This window comes from Mesoplodon mirus (genome assembly GCF_964341445.2).
Source record: "Mesoplodon mirus genome assembly, chromosome: 7".
Lineage (NCBI taxonomy): Eukaryota > Metazoa > Chordata > Mammalia > Artiodactyla > Ziphiidae > Mesoplodon > Mesoplodon mirus.
In genome coordinates this window covers 67,425,493-67,446,817 of record NC_138983.1, presented here as the reverse complement: position 1 = coordinate 67,446,817, position 21,325 = coordinate 67,425,493, and the positions used below count along the sequence as shown (strand labels likewise).

General features: G+C 38.9%; 1 protein-coding gene across 2 annotated transcripts in view; it reads right to left on the bottom strand.

Moving 5' to 3' along the window:
- Nucleotides 1-9,057: 9,057 nt before the first annotated feature.
- The window catches only part of PDE3B (phosphodiesterase 3B), a 170,288-nt gene continuing 158,020 nt past the window's right edge, over nt 9,058-21,325 (bottom strand). For both annotated transcript variants that reach the window (XM_082628663.1, XM_082628664.1), the window contains exons 13-16: nt 17,234-17,437; nt 14,540-14,701; nt 10,760-11,015; nt 9,058-9,545 (exon numbers count right to left, since the gene is read on the bottom strand). In XM_082628663.1, coding sequence (XP_082484789.1) covers nt 9,331-9,545; nt 10,760-11,015; nt 14,540-14,701; nt 17,234-17,437 — 837 coding nt within the window. In that variant the 3' untranslated portion in view covers nt 9,058-9,330. The remainder of the gene's footprint in view (nt 9,546-10,759; nt 11,016-14,539; nt 14,702-17,233; nt 17,438-21,325) is intronic.

Below are 21,325 nucleotides of genomic sequence, written 5' to 3'. Positions count from 1 at the left end.
CTAGTAGTTTTTCGGTAGCCTCTTTAGGATTCTCTATGTATAGTATCATGTCATCTGCAAACAGTGACAGCTTTACTTCTTCTTTTCCGATTTGGATTCCTTTTATTTCCTTTTCTTCTCTGATTGCTGTGGCTAAAACTTCCAAAACTATGTTGAATAAGAGTGGTGAGAGTGGGCAGCCTTGTCTTGTTCCTGATCTTAGTGGAAATGGTTTCAGTTTTTCACCATTGAGGACAATGTTGGCTGTGGGTTTGTCATATGTGGCCTTTATTAGGTTGATGTAGGTTCCCTCTATGCCTACTTTCTGCAGGGTTTTTATCATAAATGGGTGTTGAATTTTGTCAAAAGCTTTCTCTGCATCTATTGAGATGATCATATGGTTTTTCTCCTTCAACTTGTTAATATGGTGTATCACATTGATTGATTTGCGTATATTGAAGAATCCTTGCATTCCTGGAATAAACCCCACTTGATCATGGTGTATGATCCTTTTAATGTGCTGTTGGATTCTGTTTGCTAGTATTTTGTTGAGGATTTTTGCATCTATGTTCATCAGTGATATTGGCCTGTAGTTTTCTTTCTTTGTGACATCCTTGCCTGGTTTTGGTATCAAGGTGATGGTGGCCTCGTAGAATGAGTTTGGGAGTGTTCCTTCCTCTGATATTGTTTGGAAGAGTTTGAGAAGGATGGGTGTTAGCTCTTCTCTAAATGTTTGATAGAATTCGCCTGTGAAGCCGTCTGGTCCTGGGCTTTTGTTTGATGGAAGATTTTTAATCACAGTTTCAATTTCAGTGCTTGTGATTGGTCTATTCATATTTTCTGTTTCTTCCTGAGTCAGTCTTGGCAGGTTGTGCATTTCTAAGAATTTGTCCATTTCTCCCAGGTTGTCCATTTTATTGACATAGAGTTGCTTATAGTAATCTCTCATGATCTTTTGTATTTCTGCAGTGTCAGTTGTTACTTCTCCTTTTTCATGTCTAATTCTATTGATTTGAGTCTTCTCCCTTCTTTTCTTGATGAGTCTGGCTAATGGGTTATCAATTTTGTTTATCTTCTCAAAGAACCAGCTTTTAGTTTGGTTGATCTTTGCTATCGTTTCCTTCATTTCTTTTTCATTTATTTCTGATCTGATCTTTATGATTTCTTTCCTTCTGATAACTTTGGGGGTTTTTTGTTCTTCTTTCTCTAATTGCTTTACGTGCAGGGTCAGGTTGTTTACTCGAAATGTTTCCTGTTTCTTAAGGTGGGATTGTATTGCTATAAACTTCCCCCTTAGAACTGCTTTTGCTGCGTCCCATAGGTTTTGGGTCATCGTGTCTCCATTGTCATTTGTTTCTAGGTATTTTTAAATTTCCTCTTTGATTTCTTCAGTGATCACTTCGTTATTGAGTAGTGTATTGTTTAGCCTCCATGTGTTTGTATTTTTTACAGATCTTTTCCTGTAATTGATGTCTAGTCTCATAGCATTGTGGTCGCGAAAGATACTTGATACAATTTCAATTTTCTTAAATTTACCAAGGCTTGATTTGTGACCCAAGATATGATCTATCCTGGAGAATGTTCCATGAGCACTTGAGAAAAATGTGTATTCTGTTGTTTTTGGATGGAATGTCCTATAAATATCAGTTAAGTCCATCTTGTTTAATGTATCATTTAAAGCTTGTGTTTCCTTATTTATTTTCATTTTGGATGATCTGTCCATTGGTGAAAGTGGGGTGTTAAAGTCCCCTACTATGATTGTGTTACTGTCGATTTCCCCTTTTATGGCTGTTGGTATTTGCCTTATGTATTGAGGTGCTCCTATGTTGGGTGCATAAATATTTACAATTGTTATATCTTCTTCTTGGATCGATCCCTTTATCATTATGTAGTGTCCTTCTTTGTCTCTTCTAATAGTCTTTATTTTAAAGTCTATTTTGTCTGATATAAGAATTGCTACTCCAGCTTTCTTTTGATTTCCATTTGCATGGAATATCTTTTTCCATCCCCTTACTTTCAATCTGTATGTGTCTCTAGGTCTGAAGTGGGTCTCTTGTAGACAGCATATATATGGGTCTTATTTTTGTATCCATTCAGCCACTCTGTGTCTTTTGGTGGGAGCATTTAGTCCATTTACATTTAAGGTAATTATTGATATGTATGTTCCTATTCCCATTTCCTTAATTGCTTTGGGTTCGTTATTGTAGGTATATTCCTTCTGTTGTGTTTCTTGCCTAGAGAAGTTCCTTTAGCATTTGTTGTAAAGCTGGTTTGGTGGTGCTGAACTCTCTCAGCTTTTGCTTGTCTGTAAACGTTTTAATTTCTCCATCAAATCTGAATGAGATCCTTGCTGGGTAGAGTAATCTTGGTTGCAGGTTTCTCTCCTTCATCACTTTATGTCCTGCCACTCCCTTCTGGCTTGTAGAGTTTCTGCTGAGAGATCAGCTGTTAACCTGATGGGGATTCCCTTGTGTGTTATTTGTTGTTTTTGCCTTGCTGCTTTTAATATGATTTCTTTGTGTTTAATTTTTGACAGTTTGATTAATATGTGTCTTGGCGTATTTCTCCTTGGATTTATTCTGTATGGGACTCTCTGTGCCTCCTGGACTTGATTAACTATTTCCTTTCCCATATTAGGGAAGTTTTCAACTATAATCTCTTCAAATATTTTCTCAGTCCCTTTCTTTTTCTCTTCTTCTTCTGGAACCCCTATAACTCGAATGTTGGTGCGTTTAATGTTGTCCCAGAGGTCTCTGAGACTGTCCTCTGTTCTTTTCATTCTTTTTTCTTTATTTTGCTCTGCAGCAGTTATTTCCACTCTTTTATCTTCCACCTCACTTATCCATTCTTCTGCCTCAGTTATTCTGCTATTGATCCCATCTAGAGTATTTTTCATTTCATTTATTGTGTTTTTAATCGATGCTTGATTCATCTTTAGTTCTTCTAGGTTCTTGTTAACTGTTTCTTGCATTTTCTCTATTCTATTTCCAAGATTATGGATCTTGGAAATAGAATCTTGGATCAGCTTTACTATCATTATTCTGAATTCTTTTTCAGGTAGACTGCCTATTACCTCTTCATTTGTTAGGTCTGGTAGGTTTTTATCTTGCTCCTTCACCTGCTGTGTGTTTTTCTGCCTTCTCATTTTGCTTATGTTACTGTGTTTGGGGTCTCCTTTTTGCAGGCTGTAGATTCGTAGTTCCCGTTGTTTTTGGTGTCTGTCCCCAGTGGCTAAGGTTGTTTCAGTAGGTTGTGTAGCCTTCCTGGTGGGGGGGACTAATGCCTGTGTTCTGGTGGTTGAGGCTCGATCTTGTCTTTCTGGTGGACAGGTCCACGTCTGGTGGTGTGTTTTGGGGTGCCTATGGCCTTATTATGTTTTTAGGTAGCCTCTCTGCTAATGGGTGGGGTTGTGTTCCTGCCTTGCTAGTTGCTTGGCATAGGGTGACCAGCACTGTAGTTTGCTGGTCGTTGACTGAAGCTGGGTGCTGGTGTTGAGATGGAGATCTCTGGGAGATTTTCGCTGCTTGATATTATGTGGAACTGGGAGGTCTCTTGTGGACCCGTGTCCTGAAGTTGGCTCTCCCACTTCAGAGGCACAGCACTGACTCCTGGCTGCAGCACCAAGAGCCTTTCATCCACCCGGCTCAGAATAACATGGAGAAAAAGCAGAAAGAAAGAATTAGTAGAAGAAAGAAAGAGAGAGGGAAAGAAAGGAAGAAGGGAAGAAAGGAAGGAAGGAAGAAAGAAAGAAAGGAGGGAGGGAGGGAGGAAGGATGGAAAGAGAGAAGGAAAGAAAGGAGGGAGGGAGGGAGGAATGAAAGCAAAAGGAAGAGTGAATGGAAGAAGGGAGGGATGGAGGGAGGAAGGAAAGAAAGAAAGACAGAAGGGAGCGAGGGAGGAAGGAAAGAAAAAGTGGAAAGAAGAAGGGTGGGAGGGAGGGAGGGAGGAAGGGAAGGTAGGAAAAAAAGAAAGAGCAGGTAAAGTAAAATAGAATAAAGTATGAAATATAGTAGCGTTATTAAAATTAAAAAGTAATTATTGGAAAAAAAAAACGGACCGATAGAACCCTGGGACATATGGTGGAAGCAAAGCTATACAGAGAGAATCTTACACAGAAGATTACACATACACATTCACAAAAAGAGAGCAGGGGGAAAAATCAAAAATGTTGCTCTCCAAGTCCACCTCCTCAATTTGGGATAATTCGTTGTAAAAAGAGGAAAAGGGCGAGAAGTCTGAAATCTTGCTCTCTAAGTCCACCTCCTTAATTTGGGATAATTCGTTATAAAAAGAGGAAAACGGGGGAAAGTCTTAAATCTTGTCCTCAAAGTCCACTTCCTCAATTTGGGATGATTGGCTGTCCCTTCATGCACTCCACAGACGCAGGGCACATCAAATGGACCGTGGAGCTTTAATCCGCTGCCTCCGAGGCTGCACAGAGAGATTTCCCTGTCTCTTCTCTGCTCTCACAGCTCCCGGGTCTCAGCCTTGGACCTGGCCCCGCCTCTGCGCGTAGGTCGCCGGAGGGCGTCCGTTCTTCGCTCAGACAGGACGGGTTTAAAGGAGCCGCTGATGCGGGGGCTCTGGCTCACTCAGGCAGAGGGGAGGGAGGGGCGCGCAGTGCGGGGCGGGCCTGCGGCGGCAGAGGCCGGCGTGACGTTGCAGCAGCCCGTGGCGCTCTGTGCGCTTTCCCAGGAAATCCGTCCCCGGGTCTCGGGACCCCGGCAGTGGCGGGGTGCACAGGCCCCCCGGAAGGTGGGGCGGACAGTGACCTGCGCTCGCACACAGGCCCCACGGCGGCGGCGGCGGCGGCGGCAGCCCCAGCGTCCCACGCCCGTCTCCGAGGTCCGCGCCTTACCCGCGGCTCGCGCCTGTCTCCGGTGCTTCCCCAAGCAGCCCTCTTAATGCCCTCTCCTCGCGCACCGGGAAACAAAAGGGAAAAAAGTCTCTTGCCTCTTTGGCAGCTCCAGACCCTTTCCCTGGACTCCCTCCGGGCTAGCCGTGGTGCACTAACCTCTTCAGGCTCTCTTCCTGCCGCCAGCCCCAGTCCTCTCCCTGCGCTCCGACTCGAGCCTCAGCTCCCAGCCCCGCCCGCCCCGGCGGCCGAGCAGACAAGCCTCTCAGGCTGGTGTGTGCCTGAGGGCACCGATCCTCTGTGCCAGAATCTCTCCGTTTTTCCCTCCGCACCCCTGTTGCTGTGCTCTCCTCCGCTACTCCGAAGCTTTCCCCCTTCGCCACCTGCAGTCTCCGCCCGCGAAGGGGCTTGTAGTGTGTAGAAACCTTCCCTCCTTCACGGCTCCCTCCCACTGGTGCAGGTCCCGTCCCTATCCTATTGTCTCTGTTTATTCTTTTTTTCTTTTGCCCTACCCAGGTATGTGGGGAGTTTCTTGCCTTTTGGGGGGTCTGAGGTCTTCTGTCAGCGTTCAGTAGGTGTTCTGTAGGAGTTGTTCCACGTGTAGATGAATTTCTGATGTATCTGTGGGGAGGAAGGTGATCTCCGCGTCTTACTCTTCCGCCATCTTCCTCCGGGCCCCCTCTGGTGACTTAAATTTCTTATTGTTTGCTCATTTTTGTCATTGCATGCTTTATTTCCTTAAACATTTCATACATAGTTATTTTCTATTGTTTTTGATAATGCAATGTAGCATCTGAAGATATTGGGAAGTCTACATCTGCTATTTCTGCTATTCTTGCTGATGTTTGTTTCCTTGTGTTTGTTGCTTTTATCAAAGTTCTCCAGAGAAAGAACCAATAGAACATATAAAGACCTCACCCTCCTGCACATCCAAAGTCTCCTCTGGTATACCCTACCTCAGTGAATGACATTGACAGTTGCCCAAATTGGAAATCTGAGAGTCACGTCATCATCTCTTTCTTACCACCATACCCAGTTAATCAGGGTAAATTGATTCTATTGTATATCTTAAATCTCAAGTCTGTTCACTTTCCTGTTCTACAATCTATCCTAGTCTAGAGCACTGAGGTCTCCCCATGTCTAATCTTCCTCTTCCACTCAACATGATAACGTTATTTGAATGATCCTCATAAAATGTGAATCTAATTATGTCACTTTCAGATTAAAACTTTCAATTTTTCCTCATTTCCTTTTGGAATAAAGTTTAAGTGGCATGTCATGCTTTACAAGTCCCTCCATTAACCACTCTCTCTCTACCATCCCCTCATCTTGCACTCTAAGTTTCAGCCATCCTAAATCTCTTTTGGCTCCTCCAAGGTGGGATGCTTTTTCTCTTCGCCTGTACACATGCTGTTATTCTCTGGCCACAAGCCATCATCTCCAAGCTAACTCATTAAGTCTTCAGTTCTCAGCATTAAAGTCTCTGGGAAGCTTTCATCCCTGCTCCACATACCACTCATCCCCACACACCCTCTAGAGCTGCTGACTGGCTTCGCAATTACAGTAAAGAAACCAGAGTTCATTCTGTTCGTCTCTTTTGTGAAGGTTTGCCTATGAGATCATGCAATATAGACAGAAACCTAAGCAGTGCCAGAATTCCTAGGATTCTTGTAAAAATAAGTAGAAAAATCCAACAGCACCAGCAGAGTGAGAATAGCAGGAAACAGCCTTCAAATCATGAAATAACTTTAAAAAGTAGACTTTTATGGAGAAAAATGTCAGTAAGCACACAGATATTATATAGCACTACAAGATTATTTCTAAGACCAGTGACTTAAAACAACAGCAAATTCATGATGAAAATGATTCTAATTAGAAAATTATCTGATTCAGTAATAACCAAAAGAGGATCTGCAATGACTTTCCACAATTTCTCAAGTAAGATTCCATCTAATAGTACTGTTTATACTTAACATACACTCACATTCATTTCTTACAATTTATGAATTTAAGTTTCAGCAAGAATACTTTTTAGTGTTTGGGTTATTTTAGTATATGCCAATTATTTTGTAAAGGCTAAATAATTTAAGGGTTAAACTACTTAAGTGAATTTTCAGTAATAGCATTTTTAACAATAAAAACATGCTTCTTTTGAGAAAATAAAAATATACACTAAACAACCCAATACAAAATTTTAATAAAATAGAAAGTAAGGAAATTTGAGTCTTATTATGCACACATGCATGTGTGTGAATTTATATGTAGTTTGCAACAGCAGAAATATACTTCTGCAGGATGTAAAATGTACTCTAGAGAAGGAGAAGCACAGGATATATACGTTATAAGGGCAAACTCAATAAATTAGTTAAAATTTTATCACTCAGTAATGAGAGGCCAGTTTACAATGATGTGGCAATGGTAGCAAAAGTAGTAGGAAGGAGCTAGCACTCAGTGTATCTAATAAATAAAGCTTAGTGATTCATTAAATATTATGATACTGTACAGGACCAAAACTTTCAACACTTATATAGATCTTTAATTGATATCTTTCAGATATGCTAAATAATCTAGGTAGGTAAGAAATTGCCTGCTGACATCATATTTTAAAGGAAATTACCTTGCATAGGGAAGTCTACTGAATACTCTGTAATGACCTATATGGGAATAGAATCTAAAAGAGTGGGTATATGTATATGTATAACCGATTCACTTTGCTGTACAGCAGAAACTATAACACAACATTGTAAATCAACTATACAATAAAAATTAATTTAAAAAAGAATTACCTTAGAAAACTGAAAAAGCTTCATAAGAGCTGCATGGATCCAAAATATAATATAGTCTCCAAAAATAATGGAAAATATTGGTCTACCATCTTGCTATCATTCTGGCTGCACTTTATATCTTCAAAAACATTTTCACAACTAGGATATATATCTGGACCCTAACAAGTTTATAAACATTGTAAATATGGCCCATTTTCTTTGTAATTATCTTAATGTGCTTTTGTGTAAAATGATTTACTAAAATATTCAGTTTTTTTAAATATAAAAATTAAATAAGTACTCCCACCATTTACTTTATCTCAGAAATTAGACCTGCAGTTGAGCTCTACAAGTATTGAGTAGTCATAGGTCATTTCATGTAGTCTCAAGGCAGAAGGAAACTAACAGAAAGATAAGCATCAGTTTTACAGTAACACACAACACCCAAGATATGGATCTAAAGATTAAGCACATATTCAATTATTTATTCAATGTATGTGACCTTTAGAGCTCACGCTATTTCATTTGTTCTTTAATCTTTGATAGGATTAATTGCATTTTTGTATTAAGGCGAAAGACAGACATCTCCTTTCCCTTGGCTTTAATTAGTCTCAAATTTAAGAAGAGAGAATAATGCTCATTTCATAAAAGGTTAACATCGATATTAGGACAATTTTTTTTCTTCTGACAAATCTGTGCTGTGTTTATACTAAAATAAATGTTTAAAAATACTAATCCTGAGCAAGAGTTAAAATAAGAACAGTTTTGACTAAAGAATAAAATTCCTTCATTGTTAAACCTAAACAGCTTTAAAATTCAACCATGGGATATAAAGTCAGTAAGACTGGAATTCAGACTTCTGATGTCCACGGCAAACCTGAATGCTCTGAGCAGAAAGAACACACACATAGTAGATTAAAAAAAAAAAAAAAAAACAGTAAAAAGCATCAAAAATTGATGCACCTGGATTTTGTTAAATATAACAAAGGTTACTCAGTCCTTTATGGATAAACCTAGCTGGAGAACAGCACTGAACAGTATACTGCATTGAACAGATCTCTCAGAAAGGCAACGCTGGATTTCTTTTTTTTAGATAGGCACAGACTTCCCCCCCCCCCAAACAAACATTCAAAGACATAAAAGACACATTTGGAAGTACAATATGAATCCTGTTTTTTGTTTTTTGTTTTGGGGTTTTTTTTCAGCTGCGCTGCTCAGCTTGCAGGATCTTAGTTCCCTGATGAGGAATTGAACTCTACTAGGGATTCATGGCAGTGAAAGTTCCGAGTCCTAACCACTGGACTGCCAGGGAATTCCCATTTTTTGTTGTTGTTTTTTAATCCTGTCTTCACGAAAGGAAAAAGTTCTGGCCACTTAAGAAACTAAAGTGAGTCACTTGAGTTTTTAGTTATAGCTCCCCCCTCATGAAAAATAAGAGCCTTCTAGCCAGCAAAGCAGTATTATGACAAAGTATTAATATTTATACACCAGTAAAAGCATTAAGTAAGGGCTTGGCAACACAAGTCAACTGAGACCAAGGTCTAAGGATACTTTTAGTCTGTGTGGTGAAAGTGCATGGGAGTGGGAAACTGCCAGCACAGCAGGGATCCTCTCACAGTGTTAGGGCCTGTCCACCTAGGTGCAGTCGGTTCCAAGTCAGCGTGGTAAGCACTAGGCAATGACATCGACACTGAGCACGGCCCTCGGGGCTTCTTCAATATGCCTTTTCTTTTATTCCAACTGTCTCTCTTCCTCTTCATCTGCTTCTTCAATGACCTGAATCTCATCTCCTTGAGGTAAGGAAGAATTCTCCACCTGCAGTTTATTCCCATCAGCTTTACATTTCTCCTCTTCCTCTATGATTTCCTTCCATATCTTGTGGTTTTCAGTGAGATGGTGCATTAGCTGACAAAACATTCGCCGTCTGCCTTTCCTTCTTTGTGGTTCTGTGAAATTTAACACGTGTATTCTAATCATAGCAATATGATTCAGTCATTCAATAAATATCTGAGTGCCTGATATATTCCAGGCATTTATCTAAGCACTGGGGTTATAGTTATAATAAGATTAAAATAATCCTTGCACCATGGGGCTCTCTTTCTAGTGGGAAGACCAAGATAAGCAAAGAAGCAAGACACTTGTTAGATGGTGTTAAGTGTTACTGGATAAAAATAGAGTAGAGAGGGGATTAGGGAAGATGGGGTTGGGTGGGAGTTTCAAGGAGAAGGGAGGATGGTACTGAAATTCCAAATGATAAATAACAATGCAAAGTTAAAAACCATCCTTTATAGGTATTTTTTTAATGTATTGAATTAAACACAATTATCAAAATTTTGGTGAGTACAAATAATTTTTAGAAGCCAGTCAGCTTTCCCAAGATGACATCAGATGGTAATGCCATAAGATTACTCTTCACTATGCTACTCCTGAATACAAGGTAGTGCGGGGGAAGTACTTTGTTATCTTGTTCCAAGCTGTCTTATCTGTTCTGATTTATAGCATGCTTGGGAAACAAACAAAAAAATAATTAGCTAGATATAATTTAAATCCTACTTTAAAGATAACTGATTTCATTTTTAGTTACAAAGATGACAAATGTCTTTTTCATTTTCCATTTATACTCACTGATTTATATAGAAAAACTATGCATTATGGTTTGGTAGTTCAAAGCCATAATGCCACAAAACTTGGTTTTCCTCTTAGAGTCAGAGAATGTGTATTTTCCTCCTCTCCCAACTGTGTTGAATGAACTATTTCCCAAGTCTATATGAAGGGCATGTTAACAGGGGAGGGTGGTGTGAAGAGGAGTTAGGCAAAGGAGGACTAGCCACTAGGACCAGCCACCTCACATGAGTTCAGATTTGGCGACAGCCCCATCATGTGTGCACAGGTAGAGACTTCTGAAGAGCACTGGCTGGAGGACAGCACTTCCAGAGAGGCTACTTTAACTAAGAATGCTTGTTGTGTGACAGCATTTGCACGGTACCCAAGCAGTAGTTACTCAAAAGGAGACTGAATTCAGGCTGAACATTGAGATAGTACTTACTTAAGATATAACTACTGAATCTGTATCTTAAAAACAAAGATTCAAATCCAAATTAAATGGACATTTGCAGTTAATTAATAACATTAAAGAAATGATAGTATCCTTATATCTTACTAGGATTTAGGTTTTCTTCTATTTCTTCATCCTCTGTATCTAATTCTTCACCATCTTCTTCATCATAACAACTTTCAGTATCATCATCCTCTTCTGCTTCTATCCACTGACCCGGTAGCAAACCAGCAGCATCATAGGAGTTACACAGGGGACCCACTATGTGAGTGATAAAAGATTCCTGGAGTTTTGCTAGTTGAGGAGAAGAACGATCCATGAAGGGACTGACGGGCAAACCAAGATTTGCTTCTTCATCTCCCTGATCATATTAAAAAGAAAAGTATACATTTAACTGTTGAAAGAACAACCACTGAGCTTTGTTAAAATTATCTTGAGGTTTCTTAATAAGCACAGTCTAACTCAAAATTATTTTTACAAAGAAGTATCAATGAAATTACTCTGTCATTCCAACTCAAAGAATTTCTCTACTATTTGAGAAATCCTAAACAAGACTTTATTCTCACACCCCCAGTCAACCAGTACGATTGATATTCAGGTAGCAAGAAAAATATACATCTTTTAAAAATAAATTCAGCAAATTTGCTAACAAACCAGAATTATATTAATAGAATATATAAATTCTATAATATCAAATATAGATCCTCTTTCTCCTATGGGGAGATGGTATAATGGAAACATTTTTGTTGTAGTTGTACCTCAAATGTACAGAGTTGAATTTTGCAAATGCTTTTTTTTTGTTGTTGCGGTACGCAGGCCTCTCACTGTCGCGGCCTCTCCCGTTGCGGAGCACAGGCTCCGGACGCGCAGGCCCAGCGGCCATGGCTCACGGGCCCAGCCGCTCCGCGGCATGTGGGATCCTCCCGGACCGGGGCACGAACCCGTGTCCCCTGCATCGGCAGGCGGACTCTCAACCACTGCGCCACCAGGGAAGCCCTTGCAAATGCTTTTCAATGCCCTCCCTTTTTTTTCTAACAGCAGAACCCTTTAATGAATCTAAATCAGAAAACTCAATGTGTAAAACAGACAAAAGTAGAGCTCTTGTGGTTGAGGTGAGGATTCGCCCCAGCTGCCTGCCCTGTGATACCCTCCCACTTGTGGTCCCTAGGGTTCTGGAGAGCACAACTGGAGATCAGACAGCTAGGGTTTCAAAACCTGCTTTAGCCACCTACTACCTGTGTGGTGCTGGGCAAGCTCTATGCCCAATTCATGTGTAAGATGTGAACAATAATCTACAGGGCTGCTATAGGATGAAAAGCAATATTATATAAAATGTTGAGCACAGGGCTGAGCAGTCCCCAAATGGTACTATTAACATTTTAGTGCCTACTGTCTGAACTGGTGGAGGGTGAATACTCTCCACAGTGCACAAATTCTGCAGGCAAACGGTGTCTATCTGTGCTGAGCCAACAGAGCCCTAAGGAGACAACCAGAAACTGTCCCATGATTAAAAATCTTATATGGCTTTATCTTCTGTGAGGATGAAAATTATTAATATTTACAAAAAATATCCAGGTGGGTTTATCCACAGGATTCTACAGTTTCATACATTTGACTTTTAAATAGGAGTGAGGCTTTTCTAAGCCCATGGCACATAATGGCTATAGGAGTATACATAAAGATAGTATAACTAAGGTAATAAAAAGGTAAAAGGTTGGGCCAGGTTAGAAATTTGCATCCATATCTGAAGGTTGACTAGCAGAACAAGACTGAGAAGGAATTCTGATGGTTTTGATGAGGGTTGACTTTCCTATAGGTTAGTACATTTAACCTTCATGACCACTGTGTGGTAGGGTTATCAGATGGCATTTTTCTCCTTTGACATAAGAATAATGAAACCTAGAAAGATTAAGTGAAACTGTCTGAAATATTACATTGTTTTTAGTGATCTGGAATTATAATAGTTTATTGAGTACTTATGTCAGGAACTGTTCTAAGAACTTTACATAAATTAATTCATTTAATCCTCACACAACCTTATAAGGTAGGTACCATCAATATTCCTATTTTCTCAATGAGGAAACTGAGGCACAGAAAAGTTAAGTAACTTACCCCAGGTCACATTGCTGGCAAGGAAGAGGAGCCAGGATTCAACCTCAGGCATGGTTTCCAAGTTTGTTTAATAAGAATTAATTCTCTATACTTTAAAAATATATTATAAAATGGGTCTAAATGAAATTTTCTAATGTTCTTTCACTGAATTAGTGGGTTTTCTAAAATTGGCATATACTACCACTTTCTTATTACCACTGTTTGTACAGATAATATAAAGACAGCATTTTCCTTAGCATAAAATTGTTTTGTGAACCTGAACTGAAGCCTGAGGCAGTCTTCAATTATCTTTGAGAATGAGGATGGGAATATGCAAACACTACTATACATACTGCAGTCTACAAATTAGGGTAAATATTTATAACCATTTATTACCCCAAATTACCCCAAATTACATATAATTTAGTTCAAATGTATCAGTGAAAAGTATTCTAAGATTATTGCTAAGATTTTACTAATCTATTTTCGTGATTACACAGTATGGTATTTTGTTGACTTGTAAACAGCAGAGTATACACTATTGTATTGGGATGTTTAGCTAAGGTGGGTGAAAGACACTACATTTACTGGTCATTCAGTACAATCTGGGTGTGACAAGGTATAACAGATAAGTGTGCAGTTTATAGGCTCACCTTCATCACTCCTACTAGAGTAGCAACTCTTGGTAAAGAAAGCCCTGTCACAGAAGTCTCACTTGGTAAACATCTTGATCTTTCCTGATTAGTAGGTCTAGTAAGGATTCCCAAGGAATGCAGTTCCAGTCAAGAGGATGTATTTGTTATTTTGGAGATAATGAAATATTAGGCTTCTGGGGAAGTCAGTATTTTTCTACATTGTAGGGAGCCTCAAAATTGGACAGAAAAGTGGTAAAGACTGCAAAGTGGTAGGATTATTTTAAAGACAAGATTAAAAACATATGAGAAAAGAGCATGTTTATATTTTTGAAACTTGAAAGCCACTAAGTATCTACTTTGTCCCCATTTCTAGCGCTAATTTCTTACCCTCTGCCAGGACTTTTACGTAGTTGATGTATCTAAGGCAGTCTTTCTATAGCAGAGTTGAAAATGGGTTGATACTTTAAAAATATAATCTAAGTATACCCTGAATCAATTAAACAACTTCTTTTGGAAATAAATTATCCTAGGCTATAGGTTTTCAGGATTGAAAGGGACCTTGGAATCAATATGTAGTCTTTCCTTAGCTCTAGACTGGAGTACATTCAATCCACTCCAGATTTGCAGTAAACTATTTTTGTTTTTAAAATTTAAAGATTAATTTTTTGTTTATTTAGTTATTTTTTAAATTTTTGGCTGCACTGGGTCTTTAGTTGTGGCACGTGGGATCTTCGTTGAGGCATGTGGGATCTTTCGTTGTGGCGTGTGGGCTTCTCTCTGGTTGTAGTATGTGGGTTTTCTCTCTCTAGTTGAGGTGCGTGAGCTCAGTAGTTGTGGTGTGTAGGCTTAGTTGCCCTGTGGCATGTGGGATTTTAGTTCCCTGACTAGGGATCAAACCCACGTCCCCTGCGTTGTAAGGCAGGTTCTTTACCGCTGGACCACCAGGGAACTCCCTGTTTTTAAATTTTAGAAACAAAGGCAAAGGAGCTGAGAAAATATTAAGACCAGAGCAAATGCAACTCATTTTTGGTTAAAGCAACTCATTTCAAGCATTTAATGTAGCTATCCAAACCCAAAGGGTAGTGTCTTCAGATGGCAGAAAAGTCCACCAATCTAAAAGCCAATCTAAAAGTCCCACCAATCTCATGTTTCAACTTACCTGCTCATAAAATTCATTGACAATGCCTTCTGTCCATTTCAAATGCAAGTCTCGAACTTTTGTTGGGCCATTTATATCTGCCAGTTTGATGCACACCTGGCATACTAACAGGCGATCATTTTCATTACTCCATTCTATACCATTACTGTTTACATCATTGGCCTAGTTTGGAAAAACAGAATTATTTTAGGTGGAGGGCACAGGAGTTTTTGGTTGTGGGGGGTTTTTTTTGGCCACACCACACGGCTTGTGGTATCTTAGTTCCCCAACCAGGGTTTGAAACCACGCCCTCAGCAGTGAAAGCTTGGAGTCCTAACCACTGGACTGCCAGGGAATTCCCCAGTTTTTTGTTTTTACCAAATTGTCTTAAAACTGTTTCCTGTCCAAAGGACAGGAAGGAATTTCAATAAATGCTTCTTTTAATTGGTTTGTGCCATAACATGTACCTCTATGGGTTAAATTTCCCTTTGAAGTGTCACTTACGGTTTGTTTCAACGGAAGTAGAGCACTGTACACGCAGAACAACAAACCGTGGGTCTCAATATTTGTGATTACCAGAGAAAATGGTAATTTGTGTATATTATATATTATACACAGTATATAATACGATATAATATAAAATATATATGAATATGCAAAAACAAGTCATATAAGAATTATAACTGTTTCCATCTCATAAGGGAACACTTAAGGATCTAATTGTAAAAGACAACATGCTATATAGTTGAAAGAACACAAGTCTTAGAAGCTAATCTCTATGGTTTTAAATCCTGACTCAGAATGATTTACTAATTCATTGCATAACGCTGGAAAAATTACTTAAGCTCCTTGAGTCCACCTTTCTTCATCTATAAAATAGGAAAAATATCCATCTAGCCATACTGCCATGAGGATTAACAAATGAAAAATTCACAGTTCATATAGTAAATGCTAACATTGTTATTTAAATAAATGCTAGTTATCAGGCAAATTACCATGCCTTTCAAGAACTCAGATTTCCTCTTGTAAGAAATAAAGTGAATAGGCCAGATCAGTGGCTTTGGAACTTTATTGTGATGGTAGATTTTTTTTTGGCATCTACCCCTCTTTTTTCTTTTTTTTGGCTGTGCTGCATAGCTTGCAGGATCTTAGTTCCCCGACCAGGGACTGAAGCAGGGCCAAGGCCGTGAAAGCCCTGAGTCCTAACCACTGGACCACCAGGGAATTCCCTGGCATCCACCCCTTTTGTTAAAGAAACTCTTATGTAGACCACCACTACAGAAAACAGTTAAAAGAAAGGCGAGCTCTTTAGATTGAAATTGTGTAGTCTAGGGAATTCCCTGGCTGTCCAGTGGTTAGGACTCTGCACTTTCACTGCCGTGGCCCGGGTTCAATCTCTGGTCGGTAACTAAGATCCGCAAGCCTCGCTCCAAGGCCAAAAGAAAAGAAATTGTGTAGTCTAGAGCCCCACTCATGTGACATTTTTCTGAGAGACTACAGAACAGAAATCTCTGAGGAACACAGATTCAAAAGTTTTGGGCTAGATAATCTTTCACTTATAAAAACTTCTATTTACTCTGACTTAAGCACTTAAGTGAATTTTTATTAAATAAAAATAAAGGTTAGTGGAGCTATACATCGATGAAATAAGTTTAAAGAAATTTCAAATTTCTTGCTGATTTTTATAAACATTTTATCAATATCACAACAGTGACATATATAGGTCTCCTTCCAGGAGGTTGAATCTAGTACTCCTTTGATACCTGTTCCTCTACCCTGAAGGTACACCTTCCTTTAGGGCACAAATGTTATCAAGAAAACGATTTCCTGCCTGTAAAAGGTGGGGCATCCTTCCCTCAGGAATCTAAAGCAGTGGTTCTCAACATTTTTTCACCCCAACTTCCGAGGGATAGAACGTGCTCCCATTAGTACCATCACACAAGGGCAGTGATTCTCAATTCCATAGTGAATGTGAGCTCAGTGAGGACAGGGACTTCCATCTGTTCATTCCTTATTCTTCACTAGGACGATTGCATGCAGTGAGCAATCCCAATAAACAGTAGTTCAATGAGTGCCTTATTCTCACGTACTTCTCCAGACCCACACCAGCCAGTTAAACACTTAATAATATAAAGGGAAACAGGTGCAGCAAAGTAGGCATAACTGGCTTCTTAGAAACACATCTTTAACTTCATAAAATGCCTTACTTGGCACTGTGCACAACTTTCTCAAATCTGTCCCTAAAAGCTTCAATTGACATAATTGGAAATGTAGCAAGCAATAGTATTTTTGGACATGTTATAATTTTTTAAAAAATATTGGCATATATATTGTATTATGTCAGATTTATCATGACTTCATGACTTCAGATTTATCATTCTAACTTAATGTTAAAAAAAATACCTTTTGGAATGGCCTAATCAGTTAGGTAATCTGACTGATTGAACCTGGCCATCCCCTAAAGAAAAGTAACTTTTCAATTACCAACCCGCTTTTTTGCCCAGTATAACTTCCTGTCCCCTTGTGCCTATAAAAGTCTTTCATTTTATACTGGTCCTTGGAGCTCCTTTCTGTTAGACTGGATGCTGCCTGATTCAAATCAGCTTTTGATCAAATAAACTCTCAAAATTTAAAACAAAACAAAAAATACCTTTTTTCAGTAACACTGACAATAATTTCTGCTTTTGAAACCAGTAATTAATATGCATAACAAACCTTGGCATTGAATTCAGCAAGGAAATCAAAATGCTTTTTAAGATCTGTGGCAAGGATTGCTTCAATGACTAAAAAACGAAAGCGCTTGAATTGCACATTATCAAGATTAAGAAGGAAGTTGTATTCTGGACGAGAAAGATACAGATTCCAGGCTGATGCAGCATGATGATTTTCCAGAACAGATCTGTCGTTGTACAAAACTGCCTAAAAAGGAATAAGAAAAATGAGGCAGGCATCTCAAAGATACTGAACTTTAATAATAAACAGAGTTAGGATCAGGTTGGAAGAATACAATGAGTACCTACTACATGCCAGGCATGTTAATACCTGTAAAGAACGGTTGATAATTTTATAAATGAGTAGACTGAAGTGCAAAGAGAATAAGGTACACCTTTCCAGCATTCACAGCTAGTAAGCGAAAGGGTAATTTGTCTCCAAAGTTCATCTTTGCAGACACCACACTGCCTACCAAGAGATGTAAAGTTGATATCTGAGGTCAACTTCATTAAATCAGTGAACCTTCTCAGATAAAGCTTCTGTTAATAAAGTCATTAGGGACACAGAGAGAGCAGGTTTAGGGATATATTACTGTTCTTTAGCCAGCATGGAATGAACATGCTGACTAAAGCATGAAAGAGAGGAACCTGGAATACTGTGCATGGTGAGTCAGAGACCCACAAATATGAGAAGGGTACATCCTATACTCCCAACTGACACAGTGCCTGGGAGTCAGAGAAGTATCAAGCAGGTAAAAGCACAAATTCTCTGGTTCAAGTGGTGTAGATTTATTTACTTTTTTTACACTTCACTCTAGTGGAAGACCTTGAGGTACTACCTCAGTAGTCTAGGACTTGGGAATACAGATTTTAAAAACCACTGGATTATATAGAATTTTTAAAGCTTCTTCCATCTCTAACAAGTAAGCAATTTTTAAAATTATGAATAAGCATAGTAATTATTAAAAGAACTGTCATAGCCAGTGCTAACGGCTGAGTATAAAAATTAAAACGTCCCTATTTTCATAGAGCTTCCTGTCTAATGGAAAAGGACTGATAAAAATACTGCACAATCTCAGTTAAGATGCATATTCTGAGCCTAATTAGATTGTTCTACATATTTGTGAAAATTAGCTATAGTCTAGATTTAAGCATAGATACTTACCATTTAATTTTTTTTACATCATTTATTTTTATGTTAGCAATGATATGATTTAAACTTTGCAGTGAGTCATAAAAAGGCTGGAAACAATCTGTGCCACCAATGGATGAATAAAAAAGATGTAATATATATAAACACAATGCAATATTTTTTAGCCGTGAAAAAGAAGGAAATCCTGCCATGGGTGGACCTTGAGAGCATTATGCTAAGTGAGATAAGTCGGAGAAAGACAAATACTGTATGATATCACTTACATATAATCTGAGACTGAACTCTAGATACAGTAGAACTAGGTAGTTACCAGAGGGTGGGGGAATTGGGAGATGGTGGTCTAAGGGTACAAATATGCAGTTTGAAGACAAGTTCTGGGGATCTAGTGTACAGCATTGTGATTATAATTAACAATACTGTATTATATAATAAAAAACTGCTAAGAGACTAGATCTTAACTGTCCTTACCACACACACAAAGTTAATTAAGTGATGTGATGGAGGTGTTAGCTATCGCTATGGTGGTAATCATATTACAATATACGTATCAAATTAAAATGCACATGTGAAACTTCAAAGACTTCCTAAGGGGTCAACTTGCATTTAATAGTGATTTAACTAAATTCATGCTTAAATCCAATAAAGACTGATAAATTATCAGAATAGCTTTGTTCATGAAGAAGTAATCAAACTCCCAGCTCAATAAATTACAATGTATAATGAGTGTCCTGTAAAGCTAGCTGACTTAAACTCTCATCTAGTGAGATCAATAAAAAAACATTAGGGGCTTCCCTGGTGGCGCAGTGGTTGGGAGTTCGCCTGCCGATGCAGGGGACGCAGGTTCGTGCCCCGGTCCGGGAGGATCCTGCATGTCGTGGAGCGGCTGGGCCCGTGAGCCATGGCCGCTGGGCCTGCGTGTCCGGAGCCTGTGCTCCGCAAGGGGAGAGGCCACGACAGTGAGAGGCCCACGTACCGCAAAAAATAAATAAATAAAATTAATAATTCAGAATTCCTGAAGCATCCAAATTACCCTTTGACCTTAACAAAGAAATATAAAATGGGGACCAAAAGAAATCTGAGTCAATATTAGAATCTAGATATAATCACTATACTGGAAGCTTTAAAGACATGGTAAAAGTGGGAATGGATTGAGGAAAGGCCACCTAAGTCATTGCATAAGAAGGAAAAACCCACCTGGAGAATAAGTAGAAGGAGTCCCCTGCTGGACCCCAGTCAACTCTCTACCTCATGGCTGAGTGGAGGCAAGAATCATGGAGCAGTAAGGAGGCAAATTCTGCTTTAGAAGAATACTGGAAGCTTGCACATAGAGCAACAAGCCAAGCTTAAACTCCGTGAGGAAAACATTCCAGGTAAAACAGATAATGAAGCCTCAGCTAGCTTTTACTGAGAGCGCCATGACAACTAGAAAAGGAAGACAGTTTCCCCCCTAACTTAGAGCTTCAGTAACTAACATCCTCTGAATTTTGCTAAAGCAACTTGCTACCTGCTTTCTCTAGTTATGGATCCCATCCTTATCTCCACAAGCAAATACTTCTCTAACATGGCAAAGCAAATTAGTTGATCATAAAGTTTACTTTTACCTTCTCTGAGTCAAAAGATTTGAAAAGGGGTTTAATACAAACTCTGACGGAATTAATCTTAACAAAAACCCATCAGACATAAAGACTTTGATCAAACAGGAAGACTATGACAAATCTGAACAAATGTCTCCTTTTGAAACACAAGAAAAAGGAGGAAACAGAAAAATCTCTAGGTCATAGTCATAAGATTAAAGAAGGTATTTTAATTTTTCTGAATGAAAAATCTTGGATTATGAAAGACTGTTTTCATTAAAAAAAATAATATTCCTAACTTTAAAAAATTCCAATAGAGGCAGTTAACAAATTAGGTGCAGCAGTAAACAAATTAGGTCCAGTAGAAAACAGTGAAGCTACTTTTTTTTTTTTTTAAAGAAGTACTTCTCTTTCAAGAAATAGTCTTGATGACCAAGTGTCATCTGGGGACTCCTTTACTCTCAAGTTCTGGGTTCTAAAATTTCTGGTAATCCCATTATCTTCTAAGACCCTTTGTCTTAGTTATCACCCTTGTTTTGCTAAAACACATTTTTATGTAACTTTCTCAGATAGGATGGATGGAACATAATTTTAAAAAATCTTTGCATACCTAAGACTCTTTATTTTGCTCTTAACACTCAACTGTAGCTTAGCTGGATACAGAACTCTAACATGAAAATAATCCTTTTATGCCAGCACTATCTCCTCCCGTTTTACTTTTTTCCTAGCACTTATGTCATAATCATCTCTCTGTCTTTTACACACACACACTTATTTGTTTTTTCTTGCTTTACTAGAATGTAAGTTTCATGGGGGCAGAATATTTTTTTTGCCTGTTTTGTTCAATAATATTGCCTAGAATAGTGCCTGTCCCACAGTATGCATCGAATAGCCTTGTGTATATTTTATTGCTGAGTCTCTTTAATTGGGAAGGATGAGTAGGTATCCTGTGAACATGGATGGGGCCTGTTTACCTAGCAGGTTTTGCTTTAGAATTACCAGTGTGATTTCAAAAATGGGAAGGATTTACTCTGGAGTACTAAATCTCTCCTGGCCATTTTCTTCAATATCTAAGAGATGTGTTTTCTGCCTGGAAGTAAATGCAGTAAATACAGTAGCTTTGCTTAAAGGTGTGTGGTGTGTGTTATATGGGAGGTGTGTGTGTGTAGAGCAGACAAGGGCAAATGGCATCAGGAGTCTCTAGGGTTCCACTTAGGCCTCAGCTCCCTTCTAGTATACTTTAATCTAGTAATATTTGCCCACATGTTTTTCATTTTCCAGAAACAGTATGAAATTCTTTAACCTACTGGTGATAATATCCTCCTGCCAACTCCTCTCTGTTGTAATGAGCTTCATCCCTTACTAATAT